Source organism: Pan paniscus, chromosome 1 (assembly GCF_029289425.2).
Source record: "Pan paniscus chromosome 1, NHGRI_mPanPan1-v2.0_pri, whole genome shotgun sequence".
Taxonomy (NCBI): Eukaryota; Metazoa; Chordata; class Mammalia; order Primates; family Hominidae; genus Pan; species Pan paniscus.
The window spans coordinates 90,898,076-90,917,081 of record NC_073249.2 but is presented as its reverse complement, the minus strand read 5'-3'; the positions used below and the strand labels follow the sequence as shown (position 1 = coordinate 90,917,081).

General features: G+C 40.2%; 1 protein-coding gene across 4 annotated transcripts in view; it reads left to right on the top strand.

Annotated features, from left to right (window-relative positions):
- PYHIN1 (pyrin and HIN domain family member 1) overlaps positions 1–19,006 on the top strand; it is a 45,537-nt gene that overhangs the window by 5,228 nt on the left and 21,303 nt on the right. Inside the window, exons 2-7 of one of the 4 annotated variants that reach the window (XM_057302372.2) lie at positions 116–400; positions 1,645–1,763; positions 2,300–2,467; positions 5,198–5,620; positions 7,012–7,200; positions 8,097–8,264. In XM_057302372.2, coding sequence (XP_057158355.2) covers positions 136–400; positions 1,645–1,763; positions 2,300–2,467; positions 5,198–5,620; positions 7,012–7,200; positions 8,097–8,264 — 1,332 coding nt within the window. In that variant the 5' untranslated portion in view covers positions 116–135. Of the gene's footprint in view, positions 1–115; positions 401–1,617; positions 1,764–2,299; positions 2,468–2,622; positions 2,810–5,197; positions 5,621–7,011; positions 7,201–8,096; positions 8,265–19,006 lie in introns of those variants that run through there. The other 3 variants (XM_003820982.5, XM_008974466.4, XM_055112857.2) reach the window with 3 other exon arrangements.

Below are 19,006 nucleotides of genomic sequence, written 5' to 3'. Positions count from 1 at the left end.
AAAACTGGCACAATGAACAACTCTTTCTTATGGGCCACTTATTCACATAGGCATACATCTTCTTTTAAATTGTCTGTATACATGTGTAACACTATATACCATTTTTCTCTTGCAGGCTCACTTATATCTTTAGAGATGGCAAATAACTACAAGAAAATTGTTCTACTGAAAGGATTAGAGGTCATCAATGATTATCATTTTAGAATTGTTAAGTCCTTACTGAGTAACGATTTAAAACTTAATCCAAAAATGAAAGAAGAGTATGACAAAATTCAGATTGCTGACTTGATGGAGGAAAAGTTCCCAGGTGATGCCGGTTTGGGCAAACTAATAGAATTCTTCAAAGAAATACCAACACTGGGAGACCTTGCTGAAACTCTTAAAAGAGAAAAGTTAAAAGGTAATTGGGAAGAGGGAACACCCACTCCCTGCAACGATCCCCACCCTTCCCAACCTTGATTAGAATGCCACCTTGGTCGTAGCTGATACATCCTTTTCCCAATTTGTGATTCACTGGCCATGACAATGTTGGTACTTCAGATGCCAACAAGTTGACAACTTATGGCATTCCATTACTAAAGTGGATTGACGTATATCGGAGTTGAGGTGCAGTAAAAGAACAAAAAGGAGAGGGAGTTGAAGAGAGACTGAGACTTCTAGTACATTCGAAAGATTACATAATGACAAAATAAAATTATAAAAATTGTTGTTTATATCTGAGATATGTACATTTAGTCAATTAATGTGTCCATTCTATTGAGAATATTCAACACACCATCATCCTTTATAATACAAAAGATAACAATACTTATATGTAAGCATTGCTCCCGGAAGTGTGAAGACCTCCCCTCTTGTCATGTCATTGAGTTAAAATAATTAAAACAAAGTCAGCCTGGCGCTGTTGCTCACGTCTGTAATCCCAGCACTTTGGGAGGCTGAGGTGGGTGGATCACGAGGTCAGGAGATTGAGACCATCCTGGCTAACAAGGTGAAACCCCGTCTCTACTAAAAAATACAAAAAATTAGCCAGGCGTGGTGGCAGGCACCTGTAGTCCCAGCTACTCGGAGGCTGAGGCAGGAGAATGGCGTGAACCCGAGAGGCGGAGCTGGCAGTGAGCCGAGATCGCGCCACTGCACTCCAGCCTGGGCGACAGAGCGAGACTCCGTCTCAAAAAAAAAAGAAAAAAAGTCAAAACTCACCATATCTCACCTCACAAACCTATTTAACATCTCCTTTCACTAGTTTCTGTAATTTAAATAGATTATCTGGAGAATATGACTAAGCAGTCAGCATCATGAGAACCTTACGTTTTAAAAGGAAATGATAGAATAGGATTGGGAAAGGGTTTGACTGAGCACATGGAGTTCAGAGGACAGGAAGGATGTTCTCACTGCACAAGGGAGGAGTGATGAAAACACTAAGGAGTGTGAGTCAGTGTTTGTGCCTTTGTTTCTCCTGCTGACCTCCTGGAAGCCAGACTAGGCTAATACAATAGAGATAGACTAAAATACACCTGAACCCTCAAGCAGGAGCTAAGAGCAAATAGTATTGAAACTGCTTCAGGTGTCCCCGATCATCTGCTCTGGGTTTATACATCTTCCTTTTCTCTGCATTACTTGCGAATAAAATTGAATCCATTCCAGTCAAAGGAATAATCCCATCTAAAAAGACGAAACAGAAAGAAGTGGATCCTGCTACACCTGCATCCACCCCAAGCAACCGTCTCACAGCTAAAGGAGCAGAGGAGACTCTTGGACCTCAGGTAAGCTTCAGGAAGAGGAGCAGGCTTCAAGTCTCACAGTGGAAGCTCTGCTGTGGCTGTTCCACTCAATCTGTCCAGCAGGCAGTTATTTCTTCATATGTTTCCCATCAAGTTTCAGATTTATCAAATTACATAATAATTGATCATCTTTCTGCAAGGCAACAAGTTAAACTCTTTAGTAAACATAATGTAAATATATATAAAATAAATATAATATTTTCATCCCCAATAGACAAGGATGTTAACTTGAGAGTCAGATAAAAAATGTTTGCCTATGTTTACAAAAGCCTAGTTTCTTAACTGCAAGTCAGCATGTCCCAAAACACAAGTAATTAAGGAATGATGTGTGTTACTTTCTCTGCTCCCTTTTTAAAAATGAAACCATCTATGCCGTGTTCTTTCAATTGGCCTGGGGATGTACTTAAGTTTCCAAGAAAAACAATTTATATACAATAAATATATTACCTTGTAATGAAAATGTGCTCTGCTTCATTTGACACTGAAAGTAATTAACAAGAAAAATAAACTACTTGTAGAAAAGAAAAAAACCATCTGAAGAAGAGACTGGAACCAAAAGGAGTAAGATGTCCAAAGAGCAGACTCGGCCTTCCTGCTCTGCAGGAGCCAGCACGTCCACAGCCATGGGCCGTTCCCCACCTCCCCAGACCTCATCATCAGCTCCACCCAACACTTCCTCAACTGAGGTACACTCTTCCTGGTCCCCTTTTGATTCATTTTCTTCAACCCAAAATGTAGGAATCTGATTTCATCTTCTACTGAAAAATGACATCAATCATCAGCCAGTAAATCAAATGTATAGACTGAGAATTCACTGCATTTTAATCTTTTGCTTCCACAGGCATACTCGATGAACTTGACATTATCTCTGACTGCAGGAAGTTTTCTGTCCTGTGTTGTTTGGGGAAGAGACAGAGAACTGCAGAATCTGGAACTTTCAGCAATGGACTCACTGTCTACTGCCCCCATCTATTATACACCCATTCCCTTTGCTCACTAATTTGTTCAAGTTTCTCTGACATACACCATGCTCCTTTTTCCTTTAGGATTTTCACACACCATATTTCTTTCACCTTTAAACTCTTACCTGACCAACCCTATCCACCCTCTGGATCCCAATATTGAGATCTTATCCTCAGGGAATCCTCACTTAGACCCCTGTAACAGGTTAAATCTTCATGGTGTTCTGTTTCCTAGGAACTTCTTTCTTTTCTACTGTTTATGACAACTGAAGTTAATAAGTGTTTATCTTTCCCACCTACTCAAAGTAGTTCCAAGATTAGGGCTAGTTTGTAATTCTGTGGACCACTGTAAACCAGGGCCTAGTTCAGTGTCTGCCTCATGGGAAGCTTCCAATAAATACCTTTACTCAATGAAAAAATGAAAACCCGGTGGCTCACGCCTGTAATCCCAGCACTTTGGGAGGCCGAGGCAGGTGGACTGCCTGAGGTCAGGAGTTCGAGACCAGTCTGGCCAACATGGTGAAACACCATCTCTACTAAAACTACAAAAAAATTAGCTGGGTATGGTGGCGTATGCCTATAATCCCAGCTACTCAGGAGGCTGAGGCAGGGGAATTGCTTGAACCAGGGAGGTGGAGGTTGCAGTGAGCTGAGATCGCACCACTGCACTCCAGCCTGGGTGACAGAGCGAGACTCCGTCTCAAAATAAAAAAGTAAAAAAAAAAAAAAAAAAGGAAACCATATTCTAAGATATGAACCATTACAGCTAAGCAAATGACAAATAAAGGTCATCTGACTCAGTCAAAGATACCTATTGTGAGGCCAAAAGGTTGTAAAAACAAAGAGAAGTGATGGAATAGGGAAGAGAGCTCACGAGTTTGGGAAAATGTAGGCAGGCAGAAGACGATACACCAAGACTTACAAATGAAAGAAAGTAAATTACAATTAATAATTGCATGATTCTGATCATCCTTATAATGCTGTACTCATCTCAAATTTGGACAGGTCAGCCTTACTATATGCATGTATCAACAATAGTCTAAAAACTAATTGAAACTCTAATGAGATTTATTATAAAAAAGAATGTTCTATATTTCTGATACACAATAAAGGGGATCAATTATGATGGGCAACAAGTGATGAAACCACAACACCAACCTTAGTTTGCTCTATTCCCTTTTTTCTTACATTTGATTTTGTATTAATATAAGACTATTTCAGAAAAAAAGGAATAAATGCAGACAAACCAGATCAAACTTAATTAACTTTACATGAAATTCCAGCATCCATAACATGCCACATTTCTCTATATACCCTCTCATATTTACTCCTATGTATACACATATTTTTTCTGAAAATATCATCATACAATGTAATGTCCTATTATGTCTCTCTGAGCAGTTATATGATCCCCTTCATGCAGGTCCTGTATTCATGTGGCTCCTTGTGAGGTTGCATATCAGTTACTATTAATATTCTCATGGATGAATCTACGGTTACTGATTAACTTGTGTTGGGAAAGGACTTTTCTGTTTTAGGCTGAATGGGTCACATGGATGAAAAGTCAGATCAAATAAAGTCCAATCACTCACAGATGATCACTGTATATGGTATTCCAGATCAGACCACTCCAGGAGCTGCTGGTTTGTGAATGAAACAAACCTACCTATTCCTCCAGTGCTTTTTCTTGAAATTGAACAACTTTCCCTTCATTAATGTGTTCTGCTGCAAATTAAGGAAACCTGGATGTTATAGAGAAAGGATATTAAAGACAATCCACTCTGATCCTTGGTTTTCTGTCAGCATGCTACCTCCTAGAGCCCTGACATTGAGAAAGACTGCAATGGTGGAAATGACACTCTGTAGAGTGCCTGTAGCCTGAACCTACTGAGATGAGGGCATTCTGAGGGGTTTAGCCCACAGGTGTTCTCACCTGCTTTAACAGCATTTATCTTAGGCAAGAAAAGTATGAGTTGTATGCTAAAAATTGCCCTGTCTACATTGGTAATAACTAAACACTGTTGATGTATGTGGTTTGTGGTGGACACCCTTTACCATTTTCAGCGCTATTCAATTGTATTTTGTCTATTTTTATGCTCTGGCATTTTAAGCTGGTAAGAGTAAAACTACAACTCATTATTTTATCCTAAATTTATTTTAAGTTAATTCATGATGATCGGCTCAGCATCCACTTGTCTTTTGTTGCTATTATATCTTACATTTTAAGGATTATTCTGTTTAAAGAAAGTCTTCTTTTACTATGTGGTCTCCTATATTACTTCCTCTGGCTATGAGACTACTTCAGAATATCCTCTCCTTCCCTGTATCCTGGCCCCAGCTCTACACATCTATAACTTTTTGGGGCCCAATGTTGTGACTTGAGGTCACTGAAGAGCAATTCTGTATTCCTCACTCAAAAATTTCTTTTTTGTATTCCTTTTGTATCATGCGCAGAGCCTAAAACCATTGGCCAACCGTCAGGCAACTGCCAGTAAAAATATTTTCCGAGAAGACCCAATAATCGCGATGGTACTAAATGCAACAAAAATATTTAAATATGAATCCTCAGAAAATGAGCAAAGAAGAATGTTTCATGCTACAGTGGCTACGCAGACACAGTTCTTTCATGTGAAGGTTTTAAACATCAACTTGAAGAGGAAATTCATTAAAAAGAGAATCATCATTATATCAAATTATTCCAAACGTAATAGTCTCCTAGAGGTGAATGAAGCCTCTTCTGTATCTGAAGCTGGTCCTGACCAAACGTTTGAGGTTCCAAAGGACATCATCAGAAGAGCAAAGAAAATTCCGAAGATCAATATTCTTCACAAACAAACTTCAGGATATATTGTATATGGATTATTTATGCTACATATGGTAAGGCATCAAAGCTATTTTGTGGCATTTTCTACAATAACACTTGAAATTAAAAGCCCTGATGTGCTAAATGGAAGTTTGCATATTTACTTAACATTAAAACTCAGGACTCTCTCAAAACTACTGACAAGTAGATAAAGTCTTCTTCAAGGTTAAGACCAGGATTAGGAGAACTATTAATGTTCTCATTCTTTCCAAAATATCACCCTGAAGTTCTTTAGTAAAACATTCACTGAGAAACCTTGAGACTTCATCAGCTATGACTATCTATTATGAGTCATAACGATCAAAGATAGTGAGGGATCTAGATCCATACAAACATAATACTAAACTTATTTCTTTGATTATAATCTCAATTGTAGCAAAAATCACATTGTTTTCATTTTGAATACAGTATTGTTCTTTGAGGCTTGAGTTCCAGTTTTGACAATCAGGGCAAGAAATGAATTGACTGTTTATACCTGGAAGTCAATTGCAGTAAACAGGTAGGACAATGTTCTGACCAAATGAAATGCATTCATCCAAAAGTATTGAAGGGCTGAGAAATATAAATTTGGGTGATACTTGGAGAATCAGGTAATCTGTACTTGTATATTAGATATGTCGCAAAAAAAGAGCAGAAAAATTTTTCTGATATGTTACTGTCAAAATTCACGAAACTAGTTAGCTTGAGACATTCCAACTCAGAAAACCATCTATACCTGGCTATTGAGTCCAGTAATTTCTTAGATGACTGACAGCTCATGATCTGTTATATTTATTTTCTAGAATGACCTCTTATTTTACCAGCATTGCTTTCTGTACACACTCTTAAAGAAATTCTTAGAAATACACATCCAGAACGATGAGTAATAGCCTTGATGAGCAAGAAATTGGAATGTTTGAGCTTAAGGACCTGAGTTCAGGATGGGAGCAGATGTTGAAAGAGATTCAGTAAATGGAGAAAGTCAAAAAAGTAATTAGATAGTTACTAGAAGCTTGTTTTTTATTACAGATTCCTCATAACATAGTGAATGATGAGTTGTAACAGATGCCCATTCTTTTTGCATAGCGGCAGAGGCCAAATAAGCCTACCAAGGACTTCAGGTTCCTTTGTATCAAGGTGCTTTGGGAAGCATAGCAGTCTTGGAGGTGAAAGAAGTTGAAAATGGGAAGATAACTCATTGCTCTAGAACTGTAATAGAAATACTTAGAACATTAAGGACTTAAACAAAAAGGATATTGAAGGAGAGCTCTGTGAGATGGTCTCGACTAAGGCATATGTATTATATGTCAATACAGTACTAGGAGTTGCTGTCTTGCATCTTGTTTTTAATCTGTCACAAGAGACTTTCCTGTATGCACGGTAGTTACTATGTTCTCACAAACATGATATTAATTTTTTGTTGCAGAAAATTGTAAATAGGAAGACGACAATCTATGAAATTCAGGATAAAACAGGAAGTATGGCTGTAGTAGGAAAAGGAGAATGCCACAATATCCCCTGTGAAAAAGGAGATAAGCTTCGACTCTTCTGCTTTCGACTGAGAAAGAGGGAAAATATGTCAAAACTGATGTCAGAAATGCATAGTTTCATCCAGGTGAGAAATAAAGAAACAAATATTAGTTTTCCAAAGATGAAAATCATTTGCTTTAAGTTTTAGGAAGCCATACTTCTGTTGTTTTACACTTAAAATTCTGCAGAGTTCATGAGAAACCAAATAATGCCCTTGCGCTTACATTTAAATAGAGAAAATTATTAAAATATATTAAGAGATGGACAATTATCTTCTTCAAAAAGACATGAAACTTGTGCTAAATATTAAAATATTTGAAGAAACTAGGAGGCCACGGGCCTAATTGAAGTTAGTTATCAAAACCAAGTTCTTTGCAGTAAGACAGGCTTGGTATATATCTTGCTCATTGGTTGCATGATATTGGAGAAATAGCTTATATGTTCCTCACACAATTGGTTTGAAAATTAAATGAGATCATGGATATACATTTTGTAGCCCATTGCCTTCCTTGTACCTTGTGACAAACCAGTATGCACTAGATACTACTGCTCTTAACAAGGTAAAGACAGACATTGGAAAGACTTCAGGCAGAGAAAATGTTGCATACAAACAATAAAAGTGAGAAAAAGCATAGTGAGTTCTGTACAACTTTGGCATATGTGGAAAGGTATGAGAAATTCATGCAAGACAGGTAACAAGCAGCCCTTTTCTCATCTGTCTTATGCCATAAAGACAAAAATGGATTTCATTTTAAAAAATAAGTGAATAAAGATTTTATTTTACTAAGAATGTTAGATCATTTTACATTTTAGCAAAAAAATATATTGGCAGTTGCCTGGAGGAATACATTAGATAGAGGCAATCTTTGAAGGTAATGACATCTATTAGAATTTAATAAAGGATGATATTCTCACATATTTAAAGATGTTATGCTTTCCCTAATATTAAAAAACATTAAACAAAAAAATGAATACTTTCAGATACAGAAAAATACAAACCAGAGAAGTCATGACTCCAGGAGCATGGCACTACCCCAGGAACAGAGTCAGCATCCAAAACCTTCAGAGGCCAGCACAACCCTACCTGAAAGCCATCTCAAGACTCCTCAGATGCCACCAACAACCCCATCCAGCAGTTCCTTCACCAAGGTACAATATCCTGGGTCCCATGCCTCTTATCTCCCAAATATAAATTACAAGGATCATTAGACTGTTGAAAGAGTTTCTCTTCTAATCCCTAACTGTGTACAATCTCTAGATAAAATTAAATCACCCATGTATTTATTGAATGCATACAGTGAGATACTACCACATGATAGTCTTTGCTATCTAAAAGATATTTATTTGTGCAATGATTGCTGACCACAAGAGGGCTAGTATCTTGTGTTGCTCCACCTATGGGAGGGGAAATGGCCAGAGAAGTAGAGATGAAGACAAAGAGTGTGTTATGACCCACATTCCAATTTCTTTCACAACTTTCCCCTTTGCTTATTGGTATTATTTCTGAATTTATTTTCAGTATTCCAAGTTGAAATAAATATTCGAAGTATATATTTGGAAACATGCTATTTCATTGTTGGGAATCTATTTCTCCCATCTCATCACTGGCAAGAATTTCCTTAAATTTCAGACACCAACTTAAGTATTTTCCTCTGGCAAGTCCTCAATGATACAAGATAGCAGAACTGTTGAGTCCTCCTATTGTTTGCTTTTACAGGGCCTCCTGTCAATGAGAGTAAAGTACTAATTTCACAGAAGTGAACAGAGAGGCTTATCATATAAGATGTTTTCCATATTTCCTTGATCTGGGGTTTCCCTTAATAGGGTCAGTGTAGCACATGATATATTTGTAGAAAAGAAAAAAACTACAAGTCCCAGCATAGAACATGTAACGACAATGTTCTATGTTTGAGCATTTAACTAGGTGTTTGGTCTTACATGTTGTTCCTGATGTACATTATCTCATTCCTTCTTCATAACCATCAAGAGGATGCTACTTTCTGTCCCAATTCACATAGAAGAAAATAAACGCATGCAAACATAAAAAAAAAGTCTTCCTCAAGTTCTCAAAGACAGTGTTAGAGTCAGGATTCATATCCAGCCCTATTGAAATGTAAAACTTGAACAATTTATGATTATATGTGGCTTTAGATTAAAAGTTGAGATATACTAATGTCAGCAATTTATTTTACAAATTTCAGAATTGACAGTGTCATTTAATGAGTATGTTTGCATAGCCCAGGCTCTGCAGGGCTTCTCAAAAATAATGAGGTACCCAGAATGAACAAAGTGTACTGTCATAGAGAAGCCACTCTCCAGAATTAGAGTCCTCTCATTCTTCTCTATAACAGAGTGCTTTTTATATATTACATAACTGAATTCTAGAAGTGGTAGAACTATGGAAAGTAACCTATTAATGAATGGTTAAAAAATCAGTGAAAATAGAGAAAATTATATGATTGAGGAGACCTATGTCCTTGCTTTTGGAAAAAAAATGTTAAAAAACATTTACTGCAAATGCTCAAGTAGATTGTTAAGTATTTCTAAATATGATTAACAGCCCTGAGGATTCTGGTTAACTTATGCAGACTACAAAACAGCAGAATTCTGCATCTGGAATTGTGGATTTGAAAGAATCCTTCTAGCACAGTGATTAGATAGATAGATAGATAGATAGATAGATAGATAGATAGATAGATGAAACATAAAGCCGGATTTCCTACAATCTAAAGAACAGACAACAGGTACCCATTTGTGTATTTCCTTGACTAGAAAGACTTAGTTTATAAACACCCATCAGACATTTTCAGAGTGAAGTTTGTAATTCTGGTTTCTGTGTATGCACAAGAGATTTAGGGAATTTACATTTATACAGATATTCCAGAGAACATTCACAAAGAAAGGGTCCTGTTAAAATGGATAAAATATTTATTATGTTGTGACTCATATTGAAAATTATTGACCAGAAAAAAATAATCTATTTTCCTCCCAACAATTAAGGACCCAACCACTGAAACTCCTGACCTCAATCTCCTAATCAGCCCCAGAGCAGAGTGAGCCTCAGCAAACTGCAGTGAAGAACTCATTTCCATATGGGTTCCAGCATCAGGTTTCTCAGTTATGCCCAAAAACCACATCATGCAGTTTCTTACACAAGATACTATCTTGCATTTCCCATTCCTGTGCTTCACAACATCATAATTACTAGGGTGATTGGATCATGACAGGTACCTCATTGATCCCAACTGAATACAATCTTTTTAATAAAATTTATTATCATTAGTTAAGTATATTCTTTGAGACCTTATTAGATTTTGTCTTTTGGTGTTTACAAAGTATATGTTCATGAAATCATTCCTGACTCAAGAGGATTACTGTCTTTTGTTGGTCCAGGTGTAGAGAGAGATTGTGGGGATATAGCCAGATAAAGGAAGATGAATACAAGAATGTGTTCATTACCTATATTCCAGTTACCTTTCATCCTTTCACTTTGTTTATGACCATACCTCAGGTTTTATTTTAAACTCTCCATGGTCTTTTCCAAATCAGAAGCTTTGACAAAGATTGCTTCCTTTGCTGGGATCATTTTCTCCAGTCTCTTCTCTAACCCACCTCTCCAGCCTAAATCCCTTCCTAGGACAAGTTCTCACTGGTACCTGTGGGGGTTTGTCCTGCAGACCCTGACCCAACAACAGATGAATAACGTACAGTGACACAGATATTCTGCCTGCCAGTTCGGCTAAGGGTCCAGACCCATCACAGACACCAAGGAAGGTGCTGTAAAGAGTAGCAGCCACAGCCTCCACTAGCCAGCCCTGCGGGCATTTATTTAGCACAGATTTAATTGACAAAGGCTTTGAGTCAACACACCTGTAGGTAATTAATCTGATCACCAACCCCCAAGTAAAGAGCGATTATGCACCCACGGTTGATCAAAGGTTGGTCTTAAGACCACAGAAGTAAACAAGCTATTTAGATAAACTACCTTCCTTTGTATCCACTTTAAGCTATTTACTCAAGGTAAGGATTAGGCTGCTTTCAGCCATAGCCCTATCTTGAGACTTTTACAAAACCTTCCAGCCTTCCAAGAAGATTTGTGTCTATGTCCTAGAACTTCATCTTAAAATTTTTCCACCAGCCTGACTGAACTACAACATGTCCCCCTTTTCTGTTTTCTGCATCAGGTTCTCTTGACTGAAGCGTACAGATGTGTGCAGCAACAAGTATGTTGGGCTGGGCGGTCATTGCTATTATTCTGGCTTTGCATCCTAGAATTAGCAAATAACATAAGATAATCATGAATATAATTAGCAGCATTCTTTTCCAGTCAGAGTGACCCCCAGGAGCAGGCGTCGAACCAGTAGAGATAATCTTGCACACCCTTCCATATGGCTGTTTGTTGGGTGTGTGGACCTATAGTGTGAAAGGATTCTAAAATTTTAGTTTTAAGTTGCTTTATGTCTGCTGCCAAATTGTCATGAAAGGTTTCCCAGAGGTGTTGTTTCACCTCATTCCAAGCATGTATTGATTGATTCCATGGTAGAGAAATGATACAGATATGTTTATTTCCCCAGTCGCAGTTTCATTGCTGTTGGAATGCCAGTGCGTCTTGTTGCTCCCCCACATATTCTAAGGCAGCCTCGAGGGACTGCAGTAATGCAAGAATCTTTTGATCTATACCTTGCTGTAAGAGAAGTTTATTAGACACATTTTTGGCCATATTATCTATAAAAGCAGCTGTTTGTACTGATTCAGTAATAGATGCAACAGCCATACTAGCAGTTGCCAGGATGACTATGGCTGAGACCATAAAGGCTATAAGTGTGCCTACGAATCTTTTGAGTCTGACCTGGGACAGGGGACGTTCTAAGGTGGCAAGGGCAGAGGAACCTTGCCAATCGCATGTCAACTTGACTGGTAGGAATGCCTCAGATTGTCTCCTTAATATCATAACACTAGCAATATTTAAATTAGATATATTGTCATTAGTGATACATGAGGCAAACCAAGCCTGTCCCTGCACCTGGGTCACAAAGGCGGAGTTTTGGGGTGTCATGCAAATATCAGTTCCCATAAGGAAAACATATGGATGGGGAGTGCAAATTAGGCACTGATCAGTGTGATTACAAGTGAAGGCTATAGTGTAATTGTGACTGGAATTATGATATGTCCCATGCCAGGTGTCAGAGGAGGTGCTAAGATGTCCCAGGCACCATAAAGTGTCATGGGGTGGCAAGGACTTTACTTGGGGTCTGGGATAACCCATCCCCCCATCAGCCCAAATCATAGGGGAACGTGATGAGGTTACAAAACTGTGATTGATGCCATGATGGATGAGGACATCAGTAAGGCTGCCCTGCAAACAGCTGTGTGGGCTCCAGTCTAAGATGTTATAATTGCCTAGTTGGAGGCTATGGGCTTGTTCCCCATGACAGACCTCCCAGCTAAAGTGGAATTCATTACTTTCCTGGCTTGTTTTGTTTTGTTTTGTTTTTATTATTATACTTTAAGTTTTAGGGTACATGTGCACAATGTGCAGGTTAGTTACATATGTATACATGCGCCATGCTGGTGCGCTGTACCCACTAACTCATCGTCTAGCATTAGGTATATTTCCCAATGCTATCCCTTCCCCCTCCCCCCACCCCACAAGAGTCCCCAGAATGTGATGTTCCCCTTCCTGTGTCCATGTGTTCTCATTGTTCAATTCCCACCTATGAGTGAGAATATGCAGTGTTTGGTTTTTTGTTCTTGTGATAGTTTACTGAGAATGATGATTTCCAATTTCATTCATGTCCTTACAAAGGACATGAACTCATCATTTTTTATGGCTGCATAGTATTCCATGGTGAATATGTGCCACATTTTCTTAATCCAGTCTATCATTGTTGGACATTTGGGTTGGTTCCAAGTCTTTGCTATTGTGAGCGCAGGAAGGAATGTTTGGGAAAGCGGCATTAATTGCATTACCCAGTTTGAGGCTGCCTGCAGCTAAGACTGTTAAGGCATTTCTTTTGCCATGATGTAGCCACATTTGGGTTTGGGCAGGTACACATTAAGGGTTAGAACCTTTATAACTTACACACAGTGGAAGGATAGTGGAGTGATATGTAGTGTTATCTGGCACCTTAGTCCAATGTGTGCCATTATTGAGAGACCCCATTGGGTGTAAATCTAACCCTCCTAGCCAAGCAATCACGTTATTAAAGGCTGGAAAGGGAGTGTCTGCCCAAGTGACAGGGCGAAAGAGAGGCAGATCTAAGATATGAGCCCAGTAGAGTTTAGCAGGTACAGGTTGCAGACAAAGCGAGAGCATAAAAAAGGAACAATACCCTAAGTGATTTGCAATGTACAACAGAAAGCATAGCAAGAAGCAAATTATCTGGAGTGAATGGTGTCTGTGTCAGGAGCAGGATTCATTCAGCCTCCTGAGTTGTCCTCTTCAGCATCCCCCAGGTAATGTCCGGGGCTTGTGTCATCCGAGGAAGCCACATTGTCCAGGGCTGCGGGTCCTGCAGGGTTAGTTCCTTCATTTCTGGTACCAGGTTGGGTCCTAGCCACACTGTGATATGGTTTGATGTGTCATGCTGGAATCCAAAGAGGACCTGGGGTGTGTGGACACAAGCATACCCTCTTCCCCACGTTAATAATTCACTTGGACCACACCGTACATTACCGTTGACATCTTTCCATAAAACTGAAGGTTGTATGCCTAGAGAGGTTTCAGCAAAGTGCTTTTCTACAGCTGATTGAAATGTGTCATCTAAATTTTTAAAATTAAGCATAAATAAGGCTTGTGCCAATAGCGTGGCAGGGTATTTACCCATACTCCCCCTTTTCTGTTTCTTGAGCATATTTTTAAGGGTGGAGTCGGCACGTTCTACCATGGCTTGTCTTTGGGGGTTATATGGGATGCCTGTGGAATGTTGGCTATTCCACATGTGACAAAATTGTTGAAATTGTGAGCTGGCATAAGCTGGACCATTATCAGTTTTAATTTTTGTGGGCTGTCCCATAAGTGCAAAAGTTAATGACATCTCCAGTGGATTTTCCAGGAAGAACGTGTGCACTAATTAGATGAGTGTTAGTATCAACAGATACATGTACATATCTTAGTTTTCCAAATTCAGGGATGTGTGTAACATCTGTTTGCCATAACTGATTAGGTTCTAGTCCTCTAGGGTTAACACCTGTTGAAGGAGGAGATGTGCCTGTGAGCTCGAAATCTGGGCATTGTAGGATAATTTGTTTAGCCAGTCTCTGGGTAAGTTGAATTTGCTTAGATAAGTTTCTCCAATTTTGGTGGAAAAATTGATGCGATTAGGTGGCTTTGTCAAGCAGTGATGTCATAACCTGAATGTCTGCTTGTTCATTGCCATAAGCCAATGGGCCAGGCAGTGAGCTGTGGGCTGGAATGTGTGTAATAAAAATAGGACGTGTATGTTGATCTAGCAATTGCTGAAGTCAGAGAAAAACAGCACACAGGGCGGGCTCCAGAGTGGACTTAATTAGGGCTGTCTCAAGGTTCTGCAATAAATAGAGTAAGCAGAATCACTAACTATATTGATGGGCTGAGTGGAAAAAGTTTCCAAGGCCAATATCAGAGCCCCAATCTCAGCTCCCTGAGTGCTAGTAAACCCAGATCGAGTGATTGAATTATGTGGTCTCCACCAGACTAGCGCTTTTCCATGTTTACCGGAACCATCAGTAAACAGTGTTAAAGCATTAGGTGTGGGGGGAGTGAACTACTTTTGTAGGTAAAACATTTACTAGACTTTTTGGGAATGATGAAAATGGGTGAATCCCAAGGGCTATTAAGAGAGTATCATCCATAAAATGAATAACCTTGCAATCAGGAATTTTTTTTTCTACTGGGGAGCAAAGTTTGCTCTTAATTGCTCCTTAACTAACTCATGGGCCTTTTGTAATTTTTCTCCCTTTAGAGGTTACCGTTTTACTTAAATTGGATTTGGAGAGAGTCACGTTAGGGGTAAGAGAGAGATAACAGTGGCCATTATTAGAAAGAAGTTTTTTAAATTTTAAATTTTTTCTTAAATCTTAGCATAGAATTATAATCTGGGATGTCGCTTGTATACAAGGAGCACATGAAATTTTGCTGTGGTCCGCCTGCGGAGCTGGAGAGCTAAGCAGGTGGGCCCCAGGGTGGTGGCTGCGTTGCGCTTGCCTAGGCGCCGCTTTTGCCTGTGTCGGTTTTTTTTTTTTTTTTTTTTTTTTCCTGTGCCGCTCCCTCCGGCTGCCTGTTGGGTGGACCTTTCTGCAAGTGCCTCCTGCCCCTCCCCAGCAGTCTAGCTCCTGCAGCTGGGCCTGGCTTCCTGTCGTGGCAGCTGTGCAGGCTGAGTTCCTAGGAGCATTAGCTGGCTGCGGATTTGTGAGCTTCCCCGCTGCCGAGCCTTTCTTTCTACCTACTGCTTGCTTGGCCGCACAACTCCGGCCTCTGATGCTTTTCAAAATCTTTTTATAAGCGTTAAAAAAAAATGGGTTTATGATTGCCTTGTTGATCTTGCATTACTGGGCAGGGGAACGGCTCCCCTTTTAATGCCGCTTAAGACAGGGTTCCATACCTGGAGCATATCCCGTCTTTTTTCCCATCTATTGGAGGAGGGAGCTCAGGCAAAACCTCCATTCCTCTTTGTTATTTTGGCTTGGTGATATTGGGGCTGAGGGAAGAGGAAGTAGTAAGGCAGGTGATGGTTCCTCCTCCTTCCCCTTTTTAGGCTCTTCTGGTTGCAACGAACCAGAGCCGCTCTAACTAAAGCCCATAGCGTTAGGGCTGTTACTGGGCCCCATTGCCCTTGAGCATAATGTTGTTTAAGATTTCTCCCAGAGGGAGGAGCCAAGATGGCCGAATAGGAACAGCTCTGGTCTACAGCTCCCAGCATAAGCGACGCAGAAGATGGGTGATTTCTGCATTTCCATCTGAGGTACCGGGTTCATCTCACTAGGGAGTGCCAGACAGTGGGCGCGGGTCAGTGGGTGCACGCACCGTGTGCGAGCCGAAGCAGGGCGAGGCATTGCCTCACTTGGGAAGCACAAGGGTCAGGGAGTTCCCTTTCCGAGTCAAAGAAAGGGGTGACCGACGCACCTGGAAAATCGGGTCACTCCCACCCGAATATTGCGCTTTTCGGACTGGCTTTTCGGACTGCAAGGCGGCAGCGAGGCTGGGGGAGGGGTGCCCGCCATTGCCCAGGCTTACGTAGGTAAACAAAGCAGCCAGGAAGCTCGAACTGGGTGGAGCCCGCCACAACTCAAGGAGGCCTGCCTGCCTCTGTAGGCTCCACCTCTGGGGGCAGGGCACAGACAAATAAATAGACAGCAGTAACCTCTGCAGACTTAAATGTCCCTGTCTGACAGCTTTGAAGAGAGCAGTGGTTCTCCCAGCACGCAGCTGGAGATCTGAGAACGGGCAGACTGCCTCCTCAAGTGGGACCCTGACCCCTGACCCCCGAGCAGCCTAACTGGGAGGCACCCCCCAGCAGGGGCACACTGACACCTCACAAGGCAGGGTATTCCAACAGACCTGCAGCTGAGGGTCCTGTCTGTTAGAAGGAAAACTAACAAACAGAAAGGACATCCACGCCAAAAACCCTTCTGTACATCACCATCATCAAAGACCAAAAGTAGATAAAACCACAAAGATGGGGCAAAAGCAGAACAGAAAAACTGGAAACTCTAAAACGCATAGCGCCTCTCCTCCTCCAAAGGAACGCAGTTCCTCACCAGCAACGGAACAAAGCTGGATGGAGAATGTCTTTGACGAGCTGAGAGAAGAAGGCTTCAGACGATCAAATTACTCTGAGCTACGGGAGGACATTCAAACCAAAGGCAAAGAAGTTGAAAACTTTGAAAAAAATTTAGAAGAATGTATAACTAGAATTACCAATACAGAGAAGTGCTTAAAGGAGCTGATGGAGCTGAAAACCAAGGCTCGAGAACTACGTGAAGAATGCAGAAGCCTCAGGAGCCGATGCGATCAACTGGAAGAAAGGGTATCAGCAATGGAAGATGAAATGAATCAAATGAAGCGAGAAGGGAAGTTTACAGAAAAAAAGAATAAAAAGAAATGAGCAAAGCCTCCAAGAAATATGGGACTATGTGAAAAGACCAAATCTACGTCTGATTGGTGTACCTGAAAGTGATGGGGAGAATGGAACCAAGTTGGAAAACACTCTGCAGGATATTATCCAGGAGAACTTCCCCAATCTAGCAAGGCAGGCCAACGTTCAGATTCAGGAAATACAGAGAACGCCACAAAGATACTCCTCGAGAAGAGCAACTCCAAGACACATAATTGTCAGATTCACCAAAGTTGAAATGAAGGAAAAAATGTTAAGGGCAGCCAGAGAGAAAGGTCGGGTTACCCACAAAGGGAAGCCCATCAGACAAACAGCGGATCTCTCGGCAGAAACCCTACAAGCCAGAAGAGAGTGGGGGCCAATATTCAACATTCTTAAAGAAAAGAATTTTCAACCCAGAATTTCATATCCAGCCAAACTAAGCTTCATAAGGGAAGGAGAAATAAAATACATTACAGACAAGCAAATGCTGAGAGATTTTGTCACCACCAGGCCTGCCCTAAAAGAGCTCCTAAAGGAAGTGCTAAACATGGAAAGTAACAACCGGTACCAGCCGCTGCAAAATCATGCCAAAATGTAAAGACCATCGAGACTAGGAAGAAACTGCATCAACTAATGAGCAAAATCACCAGCTAACATCATAATGACAGGATCAAATTCACACATAACAATATTAACTTTAAATGTAAATGGACTAAATGCTCCAATTAAAAGACACAGACTGGCAAATTGGATAAAGAGTCAAGACCCATCAGTGTGCTGTATTCCGGAAACCCATCTCACATGCAGAGACACACATAGGCTGAAAATAAAAGGATGGAGGAAGATCTACCAAGAAAATGGAAAACAAAAAAAGGCACGGGTTGCAATCCTAGTCTCTGATAAAACAGACTTTAAACCAACAAAGATCAAAAGAGACAAAGAAGGCCATTACATAATGATAAAGGGATCAATTCAACAAGAAGCGCTAACTATCCTAAATATATATGCACCCAATACAGGAGCACCCAGATTCGTAAAGCAAGTCCTGAGTGACCTACAAAGAGATTTAGACTCCCACACATTAAAAATGGGAGACTTTAACACCCCACTGTCAACATTAGACAGATCAACGAGACAGAAAGTCAACAAGGATACCCAGGAATTGAACTCAGCTCTGCACCAACCGGACCTAACAGACATCTACAGAACTCTCCACCCCAAATCAACAGAATATACATTTTTTTCAGCACCACACCACACCTATTCCAAAATTGACCACATAGTTGGAAGTAAAGCTCTCCTTAGCAAATGTAAAAGAACAGAGATTATAACACTATCTCTCAGACCACAGTGCAATCAAACTAGAACTCAGGATTAAGAATCTCACTCAAAACCGCTCAACTACATGGAAACTGAACAACATGCTCCTGAATGACTACTGGATACATAGCGAAATGAAGGCAGAAATAAAGATGTTCTTTGAAACCAACGAGAACAAAGACACCACATACCAGAATCTCTGGGACGCATTCAAAGCAGTGTGTAGAGGGAAATTTATAGCACTAAATGCCCACAAGAGAAAGCAGGAAAGATCCAAAATTGACACCCTAACATCACAATTGAAAGAACTAGAAAAGCAAGAGCAAACACATTCAAAAGCTAGCAGAAGGCAAGAAATAACTAAAATCAGAGCAGAACTGAAGGAAATAGAGACACAAAAAACCCTTCAAAAAATTAATGAATCCAGGAGCTGGTTTTTTGAAAGGATCAACAAAATTCATAGACCGCTAGCAAGACTAATAAAGAAAAAAAGAG